We start from the raw sequence: 17,772 nt of genomic DNA on the forward strand, positions 1-17,772 counted from the left end.
ATCTGTTTCATACCTTGGGTATGAGATTCAAGAAGGACAAGTTCGTCCAAACCGTCGTAAAATAAACTCTTTAACAATGTTACCCGCTCCAAGGACCGTTACTCAGCTTAGACAGTTTATTGGCCTTGCATCTTATTTCCGACGGTTTGTCCCTAAGTTTTCACAAATCATGAAACCATTATATGCTCTTACCTCAGGTAAAAAATATATTGAGTGGACTGAGACACATGAAAACGCCCGACAAAAAGTAATTCATACTTTGACCAACGAACCCGTCTTAATTATCTTTGACCCGGATTACCCTATAGAACTGCATACCGATGGGTACGGAGCAATACTCATGCATAAAGTAGACGGTAAAAATAAAGTTATTGAATACTTTAGTAAAAGGACAAGCCCAGCCGAGTCCAGGTATCATTCTTACGAACTCGAAACTATGGCCGTTGTTAAATCTATTAAACCTTTTCGGCATTACTTGCATGGACGACAATTTACTGTTGTAACTGATTGTAATTCATTGAAATCTTCTCAAAATAAGATTGATCTTAATGATAGAGTCCATAGGTGGTGGGCTTATTTACAGGCTTTTCAGTTCGATATAGTTTATAGAGAAGGCAAACGTATGTCGCACGCGGATTTCTTCTCTCGAAACCCTTTGTCCGATTTACCAAAACAGGTTAATAAGTTTAAAATAGGAGATCACGTTTTGATTAAGAACGAAGAACGTAATCAAACGAAACTCGATAGGAAATTTAGAGGTCCATTCGTAGTAACAGAATTACTTGATACCGACAGGTACACACTAAAATCTTTAAGTAGTAGTAGAAGTTATAAGTATAGTCATGATAAGTTGAGAGAAATGCCTGAGAATTATATTCCTAATGAGTTGGATGTTTCCTCGGACAATGAAAGTTGTGCCGAGGAGACTGTTGATGTTGGTCCTAAAACAGGGACTATGGTTTAAAAAGAGACCACCAATGACGCAATGCACTAATGGCTGGCAGCAGGTCGTGGACCTGGAATTTTTATTTTTCGCACATGCATCAGTGTGTAGTCGTAACTGCAAACTAAATTAGTGGCTAATGTTAGTTTGATCAGGGCGCGATGGGCACCTGATGATGTGTCGGGCAGGTAGTTGTGGCAACTACAGAATATGTATGATACTGTATGTGGCATACAGGATAGCCTAGAGATAGTGCAGAGGTCTATTGGTGGAGGAAATAAGACTGTTGATGTTGGTCCTGAAACAGGGACTATGGTTTAAAAAGAGACCACCAATGACGCAATGCACTAATGGCTGGCAGCAGGTCGTGGACCTGGAATTTTTATTTTTCGCACATGCATCAGTGTGTAATCGTAACTGCAAACTAAATTAGTGGCTAATGTTAGTTTGATCAGGGCGCGATGGGCACCTGATGATGTGTCGGGCAGGTAGTTGTGGCAACTACAGAATATGTATGATACTGTATGTGGCATACAGGGTAGCCTAGAGATAGTGCAGAGGTCTATTGGTGGAGGAAATAAAATCTTATTTGACAGTTAACTGATAAGGAATAATGATTGATGGCTTTTCGATCTCTTGAGTACTGTACGATGACTATTTAGGATAATGAATAATTAATGGATTTCTGTTACTCGAGAGGACTTCTGAATCTATCTTTTGTACTTTAACTATTGTAAAACGCTTTATAATGACCGAGATCAGTTGAAAACAAAAATTAAAATACCACTGTAACTCAATGTTTTAGATACACCCGAGGGCGTGTGATTGTCAGAATGGCCGTGTCGGAGAATAAAGAACAGTGGAGTATCTTCCGACAAAACGATGAGAATATTCTTTAGAATGTCTGTATTTTTAGTAGTTTTAAGAAATGTATTATTACTAGTAATATTTTGTAAAATAAGGTTTAAATTGTTTTATTGCGGTAGGCTTAGGCTAGGTAGGCACATGGTTGTCAACGTAGTCGGGATCCCAGGACGATAGGGGTATCATAAAATTAATAAGGAAAAGGAAATATGCAGTAGGTATATTATTTGAGAATATGGAGAAAGGGTAGTCTTGCTTTGGAACCCAGATCGAATAGACGTCCTGGTGATCGCGAATTCGTTATTTCCCTGAGCCTCGGTCTATCGCAAGTTGTTTTAATATTATTTGAATTCTAAATTGAATTAATCTTATATTGTAATTCGTGTGCTACTGAGTTATTGATAAGTGATAATTATCATTTGTAATTATTTCATTGTACGAGTTATCTACTCATTTTTATTAATTGAACTTTATTGTAATCTGATATATTCTCCACTTGTAATGGTGGGAATGAGTGAAGCACAAAACGTTGAATCCCTGACAAATCTCCTCGCCTCTCCGACATATATATATATATATATATATATATTATATAATTGCTTCACCAAAGAAAGCTCTAGTTTTAATTGATTCGCATATTAATCTTCCGCTTTTATCGCCAAATTGCTCCGATGGCATGTGGCACCTTATAAACCTTGTGGTAGCCCTGGAAAGGGCCATTTTTGCGTTTGATTATGTAGCCTGTTAAAGCCTATTGATTTCGGCCACTGGTTTCCGGCGATTACAGCTCGGTTCAGTGGGTTGTAGCCGGAGAGTTGCGGCTCGTCCATTGGAATCGGACCGTGCTTCCGTTCAACAGTGGTTGGATCCCCACTACAGTAGTAGTGGTGGCCCACAGAAGTGGTGGCATTGGCAGTGGCAGCGGTGGCCTCGTAGTGTTAGATTCCCAAGCGGTACTCGTCCGACTCCATCTTCACCGCTACGCCTACTGGCGCTATCGGGCTTGTTGTTGGGCCGACCAGACCTCCTCCTTCCAGCAGGGATTTGGTATCCACTGAGAGATCTCACATATATTCGGCCATGAGATTTTTTCCTTATTTCTTCTTCTTTTTGGTCTTTTCCTGGGTGTGGTCCAACTGTGAATGCTTTCACATTATCGCGTCAGCGTGTTATCGCGCTACAGTTCTATGGTTCATGTTTATTTCTCTTTCTTTTGAGATCTGTTACACGAGCTGCAGACTGTATACAACGACATAACTGAGAGCGACACATTTCTCGATCTCGTGATCCACTCAAACTTTTCCTAGATGCACGTTTTTTTTTTGTAATTTTGTTATTTTCTTACTGTTATATACAAATGATTCAAAGCATCATTCCAAATCCCTCTTGCAACCCCCCCCCCCCGTGAAACCTAATATTGTTTTATAAATGGTAAGCCACCCAGCATCCTTTAACTAATCCAACAAGATACGAGAGACTGCCAGAAGATAGCGACGAGAATTTGAAGAAGAAGCCCAGCAATCGCCCAACGGAAGAAAGAAGAGGCCTGCAGTTTTCCCTGTGTTGTGCTTTTCAGCTCCACGGATAAATTTTAAGTTTACTGTCTGTAAATTATTTACAACCTGGAATATAATAAGGCGGGCTAAAGAAAGAAGAAAGTATCCACTGCTGTGAATTCAACCGTGATGAGGCTGAACTCATCCGAGAATAATGATGAAGATGGCGAGAGTGAAAAAGTGTTCGTCAAACTTTAATTCACTAACTATCATCGTTTCCTATAGCTTAGAATTTAATTCTTGTCTACATATGCGACTCTTCTGGCGAAAGGAATGCATTGCATCCACCTCCATGATGCGTATTACTGCTAAGCTGAACACTTACTGCTAAAGTGCTAGTACCAACAGGCCTTCAACGAACGAACTGACTCGCAGGAAAAAAGCACATCGTTGCTCTTCTCCCAAGATGAGCTCGAGAAAGATATTCAATCTGGTTGAAAGGATCGGAGTGTAGACTACAAGATCTACAGCAGAATAAGTCTTCTGTTGGTAAAGTTTTCATGAAAGTCATTCGGTCATGCCTGGAAAAATTTCGTGACAAAACAAGCCGCGAGGAGCAAGTCAGCTTTCGACCAAACCGAAAATGATGTCACCTGACATTTACCATTCGTCAACTAATGGAAGAAAAAAGAATTCGATGTGGGAAACAAGCAGTTATCATCTTTATTGACTTTCGATCTGCTTTTGACATCAACTGGCCGGCAATTTGGAAGGCATTGGAGACAGAGCTCATTCCTCCAGAAGTTATCAAGCTTCTCCTGGAGAGCTACTATTGATTGTCGAGTCAAATGCGCATTAAAATTGAGCTATCTGAGGAATTTTTCATTCGGACTAGAGTCCATCAGGAAAACGTTGCCTCCCCACTCCTCTTTAACATCGTAGTTGACTCCATAATGCGACAAGTTCTCCAGGGAAGAATAGGAATTCAGTTTAGAACGGATAGATTTCTGGCCGACTTGATGTTTGCCGATCAACACAGTGATCGCAGTGAACACAGTGGCGTGTTTACGACAGTGATGCTGAGACAACTGATATTCTCTATGATATCTTCCGTATTGCCCAATCTTATGGTCTCAAAATAAATACGGATAAAACTCATGAGTCTTATACGCATTTATTTGTTAGTATATCTACTAACAAGAGATGGCTGACGCGCCATATCGTCCAACTGAATCGTGTGCAAATTGAGTAAGTACAAGAATTCAAATATTTGTGCTCAGTAGTTCAGGAGAAGAAAGTAACAGCTACGGCGGAAATCCATAGTCGAATTGGTCCAACTACCGTAGCGTTTGCTTCCCTGAAGTGGTGCCTGTGGAAACAAAGCTAAATCTCGCTGAAGACCCAAATTTGTCTTTTTGCTGAACCGTGATCTTGCCAGTTTTATTGTATGGAGCAGAAACATGGACATTATTTAAGACAAACCTGAGCAAACATGAAGTGTTCCAAATGGGATACCTACGCCAGATCATCAGAGTTTCACTTCGTAGTCACATCCGAAATGAGGATATCCACCATCGCTGCGAACAACAGCCAACAATCGAGGAACAGATTCAAAAACGAAGGCTGTGATGTTTTGGTCATGTCTGCGGAACAAGTTGAAATTGACTCCCATACAAACTTTCTTGGCGTGGATGACCCGCCCATTGGAGAGTCTAACCAACTGCTATAAAGAAAACGTGTATCAAGCAAATTGATGATGAGATAAAAAACCGCAGGCTGTTTATGAAATCAGACAACTACGGCACCCAAATCAGTGTACGGATTTAGGAGTTGATCCATTCCAAGTGGCAGTCAGGGATCAAATAATAACAATAAAACAGGATCGGAACGGAAACCACAATTCCGTCCGTAATTAAAACTAAATGTTTAACCAGCAAAATTAAATAAATACCCGCCTGATAATAAAAATGAACTCGCAACAAGGGACACTGTAATCCAGACTCTGAGATTAGTAGGGAGATGCATAATTCTCCCGCTATCCTTGCACTCTGTTCCGTTCCATTGCATTTTGTCGCTGTTTATAAAGCCACCGGCGCGTGGGGTGCTGCGCCACTGTGGTGGGATGTTGCTGGCTTGATGGATGGAGCGCGTGTGCATGTGCATGTATGAACTGCAGGCTTCCTTGACAACTTACCAACTAGCGTTGCGCTCTGAAAATTACTAATTTACAAGTTCTACACAAATTTAATTAGTACGGCAATGACAGTTTATAGGCTTGCTTTTTTCTACATTTTGTCCTGAAATTTCTGACGTAGTTGGACGAGTGTCATGTGCTACTGAATTTCAAACAGGTTTACTATATATAATCATTGAATAGAACTTATTTCCGTTTAACAATGATTTTAATTAAAATATCTAGCGTTACACTAAATGTTACTCTTAATACAGTAACAGTAAATATTCCTGAAAATTTCATTATTTCATCACGACAGGAATAAGGGAGAATGACTTTGAAAAAATAGTTTCACCATTTTTTACCTTTTTAAGGTTGAGTGAGGAAAAATTACTTCTTAGTGGTAGCTTACTTCATAAGAGAATCACATTTATCAGGTTTTGTTCCCCAGCTCTTCTGGTACTTATTCAATCCTTCATAGATTTAACTACTTATGAGAGATTAATAAAAATAATTTTGGCTACTTTTCTTAAAATCTCCTTAGGAATAATAACTGAAATTTCAAATTTCTAACTCTTCGATATGTGAATAAAATATTGATCAATAAATAAATGAATGAGGTCTTTATCATTTATGAATTAACAATAAATAACAAATAAAATACGTTTCTTTAAAGATGACCCCTCTGACGAATTTCTCGAAATTTGAAATTTGGAGACTTCCTGACTCATAAAAACATTAAAATTTCAATTAAGTCATTACGAAGTTTTTTTGAGTCATCATTTAAGTGACTGGTTTGACGCTTTTCTACATCCCTTTGTATTCTATGTAGTAGTTTTCAGGAATCATAATTATTTCTCGTCAACATTCAGAAAGAAAGTTCAGTTGACGCGAAAGATTGGAATAAATTGTTGGGCCGTTTAGGAGGCATAAAAAATAACAGAAAAACACGTCACACCTACTTCTACACTAACCAGTGGTAGTGTCTTTTATATATATATAAAATATATATATATATATACTTTTTTTTATTTCCAATACTTTTAACATTTTCATTTTCTGAGTATAGTACAGACCGTTTCTTAGTGTAAAACAGTGTTGTTTATTTTTGACAAACACTGTTTATAAAAGATGACAGGGATGTATGCAAAATTAACATCGCGAGTGCAAAATAGCGATTAGCTTCTTACCACGTACGTCGTCCTGTCGCCCATACGTTATTTTCCCCCATTCTGCTGTTAACAGTGCCAACACTACTTCCAACTCACTAGTAGAACTGTGGGTTTGTTTTTTCACCCTACATCCTCCGCTTCCTGTTTATAAATCTCATTCTTTGTCTTCTTAGGTCATTGCTATACGACCAAATTAACTAAACTTCAACGTCTTAAGATATGGATTGTCAGTTTACTTAATGTCATTGTAAGATTATGTCAAAAATTTTCTCTCCTTACCTATTCGTCTTATACCTCTTCATTATGTTTTCTATCAAGTAATATAATTTGTTTTTAAATAGGTAAAAAAAAATATAATTTTTTTTTAAAAGTGTATGTGCGTACGCGCCCGCGGACTTCTGTGCTGGAAGCTCAGTATTTGTCTTTATATTTCTGAAACGGTTTAATTTATAAATAATGAAATTTCATGTTGTCAACTGCATACTAAAGGGATTTATTCTGTTAATAAAAAGAAAAAAGAAATTAAAAAAGAATGAAATGAGTGAACAGTACGGATTATACTGAGTGGTTGGTTTATCTCAAAAGGGATTCAAGTAGCTCAAAATATTGTTATCTCTATTCTACTATTTAATTGCCTTTTGTATTAGCTTAAGGCAGAGTTTGATTCCACATGATTGAATTTGAGGGAATATATTTAAAAAAAATTATTTTCTGGTTTGGTTAAACCTATATTTTTCAATAAGAAAATTAATTTAAAAGGTAAATCAAAAATTTCTTTAAAGTAACAATAATTTTTATTTTATCGTTGAGGGAAAGGTTAAATTATACGTTCTTCACAAACGCTCGGTAAGTACTCGTACGATCATTCAAGTCAGTTTTAAAAGATTCTTCAATATATTTAAGTACGTTTGAATAAAAGTATGTCATCTTTATATAAATGTATGTTGCAAAATATTTATATTAATATAATAATGTTAAAAAAATATAAATGAAATATTTTTTAAGGGTTCCATTAAGTATATAATGTATACACCCATTGCAGATAGTATATGTTGTACAAAGATTATAAAAACTTCAATATCATAAACATGGAAATAACTGTTAAAGGAAAGGTTTAGATATGATCAGAAATGTATAATTATGTTCGTAATATACATATGTATATATATTTTTTTATTTTATTTTTTTGACTTGCAAAAGAAATTTTTCACTTACCTTTAAATCTTACATTTTATACAACTAACATTTCATATTGCCTGATATTTAAGTAGATTTAAGTGCATTTTATAAAACTAATTAAATTTTCAGTTAATTGTTAGTGTACGTTAAGAATATAATGGTAATAATAAACCTGTGGAGAAACTCTGTGAAATGCTATGGGCTTGGGTTTCCCTTGTCGGACCAATGCATAGGTTGGTGACCCATGCATCATAAACCTGCGTGTTGCTATAATAAGAATACAGATTCACGGGTACATCAGTTAAAGAGTCTGCACGTAATGTAATAACATCGCAAACTCCTAATAGGTTGAAACCAGGTGCGTCATTTCCTAGCAGATTGGTCTGCAACAAAAAACATACCGCTGTCTCTTTCTAATCAGAGACCCGTTACTACAAACAGAGGAAGTAAAAAAATTAAAATGAACTATCGAATTCAGTAGTTATCTCTATTGCCTCTAACAAAAAATGTAGAAATATTTCACGACACTTTGACCAATATCGGTTTATTTCCATCACCAACAGAATTCTACCCCATGTAGCGGAAGAAATCAGGGCTGAATGAAGGGATCTTGAGTTTATTTCAAGATTACTGATTCAGCTGATGTTATCGTCAAGTTGTCCAATTTCTTCACAAAAAACATGGTGAAATACTGTGGATTGGACCCTGCAAAACGACCAAGAATTCCAAAGCTGCATTTCAGATTATCAGTTTATATATTATCAGATTATATACCAAATCCTTTATTGGCTTTTTCCATAAATTTATTTTCAATGAGATTGAAAAAGTAGAACACAAAATATTTACATGACCGACGTAATGAGAAATGGCCAGTCTGTGAACTTGCCTGTTAAACAGAAAAAGTAGCCCATATTCCGCCATGGGAACTGAGGCTGATTATGAAGGTTGACACGCGGAGGAAATTTATAAACTTATCATCTTACTGATTATTTGCCCACCCCAGCCGAAAAAATCCATCTGTAGTGGAAACCATAATCTAGGCGTGTAAATCCGAGATAATAACAGTGAGAAACAAAGCTTAGATTTACTGAAACAACGTCTAGTGGTTATGTTTCTTGTAATGCCGTATCCTGCTACTCAAATAATTGACAGATTCAGTAGAAATGTACACGTGAGTTTTGGTCTAATCAGGTGCCGGGTCAGTTCATGAAAAAGGGACTGTGGGCTCAAATAGAAGAACAATTTCATAATATTAGATTGTCTGTAACGTATTGAGCCTTTGGAGGTCAAACTTGAGAGCATATTTATGGTTATTGGAAAATAACTTTATGAGACCATATATACACACTTTCTGCCATTTTTTCGGCGACACCATAATCTCATCATTGTAAAACTACCGTGGTTTCCGGTCAAAAAATTGTGAAATTTAGTTTTCACAGGCCTTTTCTAAAACTAACTTAACACCATTTTTTTTGGGAAATTCTGCAGAGACCGAAATAAATTAGATTATGGCGGTGCCAAGTCCGGGCTGTACGTTGTATGCATTAAAGCCTCCCAGTTAAGTTCTTTCAATCTCTGAAGGGTCATAAAAGATGTGCACGGTCTGTCGTTGTCAGTGCCGGTATATGGACACCCTTTCTGATGAGCAGTTCAGGCCGTTTCTGTTAATTGGTAGGTGCAATCGTGCTAATCGTCGATAGTATAGATCTGAGTTTATAGTTCTGCCTGCCGGCGGCAGCGTGTCATTAACGATGCCCTTTCAATTCCACCAAATGCACAACGTTACTTTCCCAGGCGTCAGTGTGGGCTTTTCCGCAGAGCTTCTCCTTGTTTCGACAACGAGCTTTTTTCCACATTGTTTTTGTAGGTTATCCATTTTTCATCACACGATCAACCGCGCCGTTCAAAAACGGCTCGATTTCGTTACGTTTCAGTAGAGATTCGCAGAAAGAAATTCTTCGATTAATTATATTTTTCTGAGTCAGATCATGCGGCATCCAAACGCCGTGCTTTTTTTGTATCCAGCTTTCTCAAAACTGTTTAACGCTGTTTGCTGATGGATGTTAAAGATGTATGCTGATGTAATGTCATGACTGCTTACATGCCGGCCTTCCTCGATTTTTGCCAGAATTCGCTAACGCTATCTCGTGCGCAAAGGGCTCAATAATATTTAGATTACCTATTATTATCAATATATTATTCTACTATGTATATATTTATTTTGTTTTATTAAAAAAATTACAGTAGAACTATCGGAACCCTTGTCGAAGAAACCAGTAAGTCTTTCTAGTACTAGTTTTAATCGAGGCTAAATACAATAATAATAAAATATTGATAGCAATATGCATTTGTTAGGTTGAGTGTAGTGTTTCTGTTTTTCATCCGATAAGTTTGCTTCGAATACCAGTAAGCTATTTTTCATCCGCTGCCGCACAGTTGATACGTCAGATTGTAGCGGCTAGTTGTAAGTTTATTGTGATAATTTAGTAATTATTTATTAAATACTAATAAGAATTTAAAATAATAAGGAAAATTTAGCTCCCCAAATGTTTTTATTTTTTTAAGCTATGTAAATCGTTGTTTAATAATTTAATATTAAAGCGTTATAAGGAGTAAAAGTGTAATGAATAGTAATGTTTTTCTCAAACTGAACTTCAGTTTGAATGATTTATTTTGTAACCCTTTAAAAATACTCATAACGTTTCCTTGAAATCGTTCTAATTTGTCTGAATTTCAAAAGTACATAATTTTTCTCTATGCTTCATCCGATTTTATCGCAAACGCCGTAAAATCAAAGCAATAATGCAATGATTATGAGAGGTTATCCCGTAGATATTATACTTTCTATATTAATAAACTTTTATCGTATAAAACAAACTATAAGCAATATAAACAAAATATATTAAATCAATGTTTTTAAGATATTCTTTTTTTCCTAAAACAAAACAGTGAACCTTTTTTGATTTATATTGTAACATTTGTCGCACAAATACATTTCGGTATTCTTAATATCGACAGTATTCTGATTATAAAAATTAAACCGACTATCGTAAAAAAAAATATGTTTTGAATATGACCTTTCATAGAATAAACTAATGCAATGCAGATACGAGTATATTGAAAATTCCGGATTTTTATTCCAGTATGTGCTCGAATCCTGCATTAGTAATTTTAATGTCAATACCTCTTTAGTCTTGAAGCTGCTTACAGCTATATACCAGATAACAATATAATTACTAGAAGAGCGTAGGATTGATCACCTGCATGTACGGATTTATCGTTCTGATACACATTAATAAATCGGCTCAGTGAAAGAGATAACAGGAAACTATTTCTCTTCTGTATTTCTAGAACGCATCATTTGGAGTATTTAATATTCTTCAGAATGACTATATATTTTTAATTAGCGACTTTTTTCTTGAATCCTATCGCTTTCAACCGTTTGTTAAATTACCCGGTAAACGTAAGTTTTTAAAGTAATGTATTTTTCATTAAATATCTTTATTAAAAATTAATATTAATCTAGTTGAAAATCTATATTATTAGTACGTGAAAAGTACACATATATATTCTTATCACGTACTATATACTATATATGTAGTTAAAACCAGATTAGGTTAAAATAATTATGAAAGTACGGCTGAGGCAATGCTATTTATTACACCACTTTATATTAGTAACAGAATCCGCTATTCATCTTCTCAGAACCATTTTTAGGATATTTTATTTTCAGGATATGTTTCCTGGTGAAAATAAAGAAAAGATTTACATTCATATCAGAAACGCTTAGTTGGAGAGTATCGGCTGGTGAAAGATTTTGCCTTGATTTCTGCGCCTTCTGTAAAATTAAGCGGGATTGTAATTCTTGGAACCCAAATTAAGAGAGAAAATGTAATAGTTTCATATGAAATTTGGTCATAAAAATTGAAAAAAATAATTGTATTTTTGTAGTTTTCGAGAAATGTAGGAAAAATACAAAATGTTGCGGTCAAAACAATCATTTTATGTTGGGTGTAAAATAATTTTGTTAAATGGATAATAAAAACTTAAAATATTATAAACAAAACTTGTAGAGAATTTGATTTTGAGTAAAATTATAGGAATAAATTGTTATTATAGGGTGATTATTCATGAATCATACGGTATAATGTGTTTTGAAATTAAATGTACACGAGAAAAGGGCTGCCGCTGAATGCTAAATGAAGGTAATAAATTATCATTTTTTTCTGGAATTGAAATTTTCTATGGAATATTTCGTTCTAAATATTGACAAGTTAAATAACGTGTCAAGGAGATTAAAATAATCGCACATAAAAATTATATAATTTAAGTTAGATTAATAATACGATTATAAAGGATATTAAAATAGTTAAAAGTAAAAATGTTTGTTGTAAAAATAAAATAAAGAATAATATTTCATTTATAAAATACGTTTATTGTTCTGTGCGTAGTAATATATCGTTTTGTTTTTTCTGCTAATCAACTTTATCTACAATCGTTTTCCTAAAGTACATTTTGTAACCTTAAGGATATCAGATTAGTAATTATGACAAGAATGAAGACCGTCGAATGGCAGCCCTCGTTGGATACAAACATGATAATTCATAATAAATCTCAAAACATAACTTCATGAGATCATAACAACAGACCAGTCGATAGAAGTATCAAACAATGAATATGAATAACAGATAGTTAAGGTTAAAGTAGTACAGATAGTTAAGGTAGTAATCAAAATATAATAATGACATTAAGGCTGAAAAATCAGTATCAAAGTATTTGATAGCCAAAAAATTGCCAAACTCAACACATGAAATAATGTTTTTAGAATCAAGAATAGTTACAGTGACCGTAGATACACACAGCAGTAATAGAGATAATATGTACATTGAACACAAAACGGCACACGGTACCAGATTACTGTTAAATAATTTGGTATCAACGCCGAGGTAGAATATGACATTATGATTTGTGTTATGAACGACAATTCATGTCTTGAGACGTGTCAGGAATTACTGATGTCCATCACATTAAGTTTTTTTCAGCCATCTAATGTCCCTAATCTAACAGTTTACTGCTATAAGCAACAATTATATATTCCAACATTTTACAAATAAATGGTTGTTATGTGCGTGATATGTAAAATCGTGCTTGTTTTGAATTTAATAAAGAAATAACTATACAAGCAAATTAAATTAATCAATAGATAAATAAATTGCAAAGAAATTATTGTTAGTTATTGATTGTGGAAGATTTAGTCGACGTTAAAAATAATACAACTGTATTAGTAATACAACAATTGTTTCCAGAGGCACCGGAAATTACTGACTAATAATTATAATGTAATACATATATAATATTAATGCGTATTATATGTATATAAAAAATTATAAATTAATTATATGTATAATTAATTAATATACTAATCATTTAAATTTAGCGTTACGTGTATAATTAATTGACATTGCTAATGGAATACTAATGCAGGTAATAATTTACAACGTTTAATACAGACTGTCCAGGATGTATTTTCCGTAATCTTTCTTCATCACTTTTTGGTGTTTTTTTTTTTTAATAATTTGTTTCGAATTTGGGCCACTGTGAAACACTAGAAATAACTCATTTCTTTTTCTTTTGATATTTAATTTTCTTTCAGAATCAGTCATTATCTCACTCTGCTTCTTTCTTCTAACAACTATCCTATTTAAAACATCTGCAATCTTTTTTTAATTTTTTTTTATAACTACTGTATATGTAGTTATTATACTACATAGTCAATATTTCCAAATTTTTATATAAAAAAGAAAGAACAATTGCCAATCGATGACTCGGTGTGTAATAGATAATACTCGGCACTCTTCCTGTCTTTATGCGCCGCTATTTTTAAACAAACTGTTTTACAAAAAAATCACTACATAAATTTACAGTTGCCAAAAGATCGAATTGAAACCTCACTCTGTTGAAAAATTTATAATTCAGATTTTGTTCGGATGCATCAATCTACGATTATGTTAAGTTAAAAATATGATCTTGAATGGTGGATCACCAATCTCCGTGGTGTAAAGTAATAGTAACATCTCGGCCTTTTATCCGGTGGTCCCGGGTTCCAATCCTTGTCAAGTATAGCATTTTTCATGCGTTACAAAATTTCCAATCAGATTCCTACGGCACAAGCACCGAACTTATGAGGTGAATTAATTGTAAAAAAAATTAAGTTAATATCGATGGAAAGCCTCGATTGTTTTCTCGATAATTTCGTACTAAAAGTGAAATAATTTCGTACTAAATGTAGTAAATGAAAATAAAATATTTTCTCTGGGTTTTGTTGATTATTTGATTCAGTGTCGATGAGAAAGAAAAAAATTATCAAAAAGTATTTAAAAGTTTTTAAATTAACATAGATAGTTACATAAACATGCGGTTAGGAAGATCCGAGAACTTAATAATAAAATTATAAAGTATATTAAAATAGTTAAAACTAAAAATATACAGCGGATGTGCTTTCACATGTTAACTTACATATTAAGAGAGCCGATGATTACGATTAATCATTGTACTGCAAATTGAAGGAAAGATGTATTCAAAAACTTTTCTGTATTCTAATCGTCAGTTTTCACATTTCAACTGGTGATTTTATTCAGACTGAAATTTCATTATTTAAAGTTCAAACATATATACTGTTTCTTTTTACATTTAAAATTTACAATTTTAGCTCAAGGAAAAAATTTCCGATAAAGTGTAATCGAAGAAAAAACTTTCTTCGAATCAAACAGCCGATATGAACTTTTCAGATATTTTAAGATCAATTTTGTTTTTATTCTTAACAGTGAAGTAATGAAAGCCGTAAATTAAATCCATACAAGCGAATTTGGAACTAATAATTAATTCATTTTAAAAATGAATGCGTTTCAATAATGAAATTAATGAAATTTAATAAATAAGTTTCTCAGAACCGTAATATTTCCAGTTAATAAAAAATAATTCGTTCTATTAAATAATGTAAAAGCTTGTTAAATGTTAGTGAGCCTGAAACTATTCCCTTCAAAACAATCTAATTTCTTCAAAAGAAATCATTAGATTAAATTACTAAATTTTTGTCATTCCAAATAAATGTCCGTGAAATATGACAAAAAAAAGTTTTTTTACAGTTTCATTCTATTTTTTCTAATATTATTTTGTATTTTTTCCAATAAATGTTAAGTTTTAACGGTTAAAAGTAATGTATAAAAAACTATTTGACTTCCGTGCATAAACATAGGAAACAAAAAAAGATCTAATTTTGCCTAACATATTATGGAACACGGTCATGATTATGGTTCAAGTAATTTTATTAATATCCTTGAATACTCAAATGATTTTTTTAAAACGAATTTCTTAGAAATATTCCACATTTACTTAAATAACAACAAACTGATAAGTAAACAAACAAATTTCGACTTTAAACACTATATTTTGTTTAAACAAATTTTAAACAGTAATTATTAAGTCGTATATTGGCCAAAGTGCTTTTATACCGTGGACATAACAATTGAGATGCTTTTATCGGCTAGACGTACAAATGTATGATTTATTTTATAACTTGACGATCGATTGTTATATTTACGGAAATTTATTTTATTTTAATTTAATATACATCAAATTAACGTGTGAAGTAATACTTATGTGTAAGTATATCATATGTTCCTGAAGATGGAAAAATAACTTCCGAAAGCGCTAGAACATAATAATTAATTACATTGGTTAGTAAGCGGAATGATAATTTGTATAGTTTTAAATTTAACTTGCTGATGAAGAATTTAGTTGAAATTAAAATCTAAATTAATGTATAACTCGTACACTGTTACGCCATTTAAATTCTTATTGCATTCTGTCTATGTGCAGCACATTCACGAAAGTTTAAATTTTTTATTAATTTTCTTTTTATGTAAAAGAATGATACAAAATTTGTAATAGTAAAAACAAAAAATATATATATATATATAGAAAGAGAGAGAGAGAGAGAGGGTTGAGAGAGAAAGAGAGAAAAAATATTCAGAACGTTATTTTCACCAAAGTACTCATCAGTGTGCTGTCATCGATTAAATAATGCTTATATGTTAACACATAAATTCTCAGGGGATATTTTTCTATATAAATGTATGTATAAAAATAAAACCGGTTACTGTTTTATTAACACCAAGGGATTCTGTTACTGAACGAGTTTCAGAAACATTAGAGTTTAAATATAACATGCATTAAACTCGCACAGTACGCCACCAGCAACGCTATTAATGGTCATTTCCTACAACAATATTTAAGTGCATTTTATTGAGTAACAGTTTTATCGAGTTTGAAATAACCATTAACAATAATATTACTAAAATAAAGGAAATTGTAGAAATGTCATTCGTAATATTATTTTTTTAAATACCGTTTATATGTTAATATTTTCTTTTTTTTCAGATCATGCTGGGAATACACATTTTCATTATCGGCCTATTCATGGTCACTTCTTCCACAGCTAAGATTGGTAAGATTTATTTTTCTTTAAAAAGTATAGTATATTATTTATTTATTTAATATTATTTAAATGTACGCTGTATAGCTTATTTTTTTCAGTTGTATATTCTAATTTGAATGTTAGACGTAAAAATAAATCGCCAATCCCCATGACGGAGTGGTAGTGTCTCAGCCTTTCATCCGGAGGTCCTGGGTTTGAATTTCGGGCATGACTTTTTCATACGCTAAAAAATTCCAGTTTCATAGGACAAATGAAAATTCAGTCGATGCCCATCATCTCAAAAAAAAAATCTTAATACATTTAAAACTATTTAGAAATTGAAAAAAAAATTTTTTCAAGAAAATAATTTAAATTTAAAATCTTACACGTAGTGATTAAATTAATACATGTTGCTAAATGGATATTGTTTGTATGAAAGAATCTAATCTAAATTTATATTGCCGTTTTATCTAAAAAAGAAAATCTGAGGTTTAATTTTTTTTTTTAATAACTAAATGAAAGTCCAATGTTTTTTGCAAGACGTTTTTAGTTTTTTTAAAAATTCGATCACGTTCTTTAGAAATATTATTAATAGAACTTTCGAAATTTATTCAAGAGAAGATTAATAAATAATGAGAACATATAAGTATAAATAATATGCAGTTAATGAAGAATTTTCTGATCTATATATAAATTACATTGTACATCAATGTAAACGATAAAATTTTTTCCCATGGATATTTATTTTGTTTGTTTTTTTATAAAAAAGCAAAATTTCAATTCTGGAAAAAAGAAAATTTGTTACATTAACATAACTCGATTTGATGTTTTCAATATAGATAATGCTTCATAATCTCTAACCGGGCAGTAGCTGGAAAACTGGTTGCGTAAATAAACATCTGGGCGTAAATGTTACTAAAGAAGTAAGTACTTAGAGGCAAATTTCATATGCTTATTCTTATCATCTTCCCATCTCTTTTTAACTCCTTTATTGCAACTGATTGGCACAGTTCTCCTGCTGCTTCCGTTAGTGATTCAAATAAGAAGCTGTTTCATATTAACAACCTTTGACACAAGAAAATAATGACTAGATACTGATATTTGGAATATTATTGGGTGTTGGTATTGCTTTCCCTTATGCCAATAGATAAGCAACCTCTAATATAAGCAACTAATGCTACTATGAAAACTCCATTAATATGGAGAACAAACCCCCGTTTCTGCGAAGTACTTATTAATTTGGCTTCTGACTAATTTCAATCTATTCAGCTTGAGGCGCTCTATCAGTAGCTAAGTTACCCCAGGGATATCTCACAGAATCATTGGAGCACGTAAACCCCATTAACAACATCAAGTTTTTTTTATAGTATTATGTGATACAGTCGTTGGTGGAAAACGGGTGATATATATTAACTTACGGTTATTTACTGATCCTCTATTTTTCTAATCTATAGAGATAGTGTAACTAG

General features: G+C 32.9%; 1 protein-coding gene across 1 annotated transcript in view; it reads left to right on the forward strand.

Moving 5' to 3' along the window:
• Positions 1 to 17,772, forward strand: part of LOC142321000 (acid sphingomyelinase-like phosphodiesterase 3b) — a 1,240,094-nt gene that overhangs the window by 723,814 nt on the left and 498,508 nt on the right. Inside the window, exon 3 of the mRNA XM_075358994.1 lies at positions 16,267 to 16,333. Coding sequence (XP_075215109.1) covers positions 16,267 to 16,333 — 67 coding nt within the window. The remainder of the gene's footprint in view (positions 1 to 16,266; positions 16,334 to 17,772) is intronic.

The sequence above is a fragment of the Lycorma delicatula genome, chromosome 3 (assembly GCF_047948215.1).
Source record: "Lycorma delicatula isolate Av1 chromosome 3, ASM4794821v1, whole genome shotgun sequence".
NCBI lineage: Eukaryota > Metazoa > Arthropoda > Insecta > Hemiptera > Fulgoridae > Lycorma > Lycorma delicatula.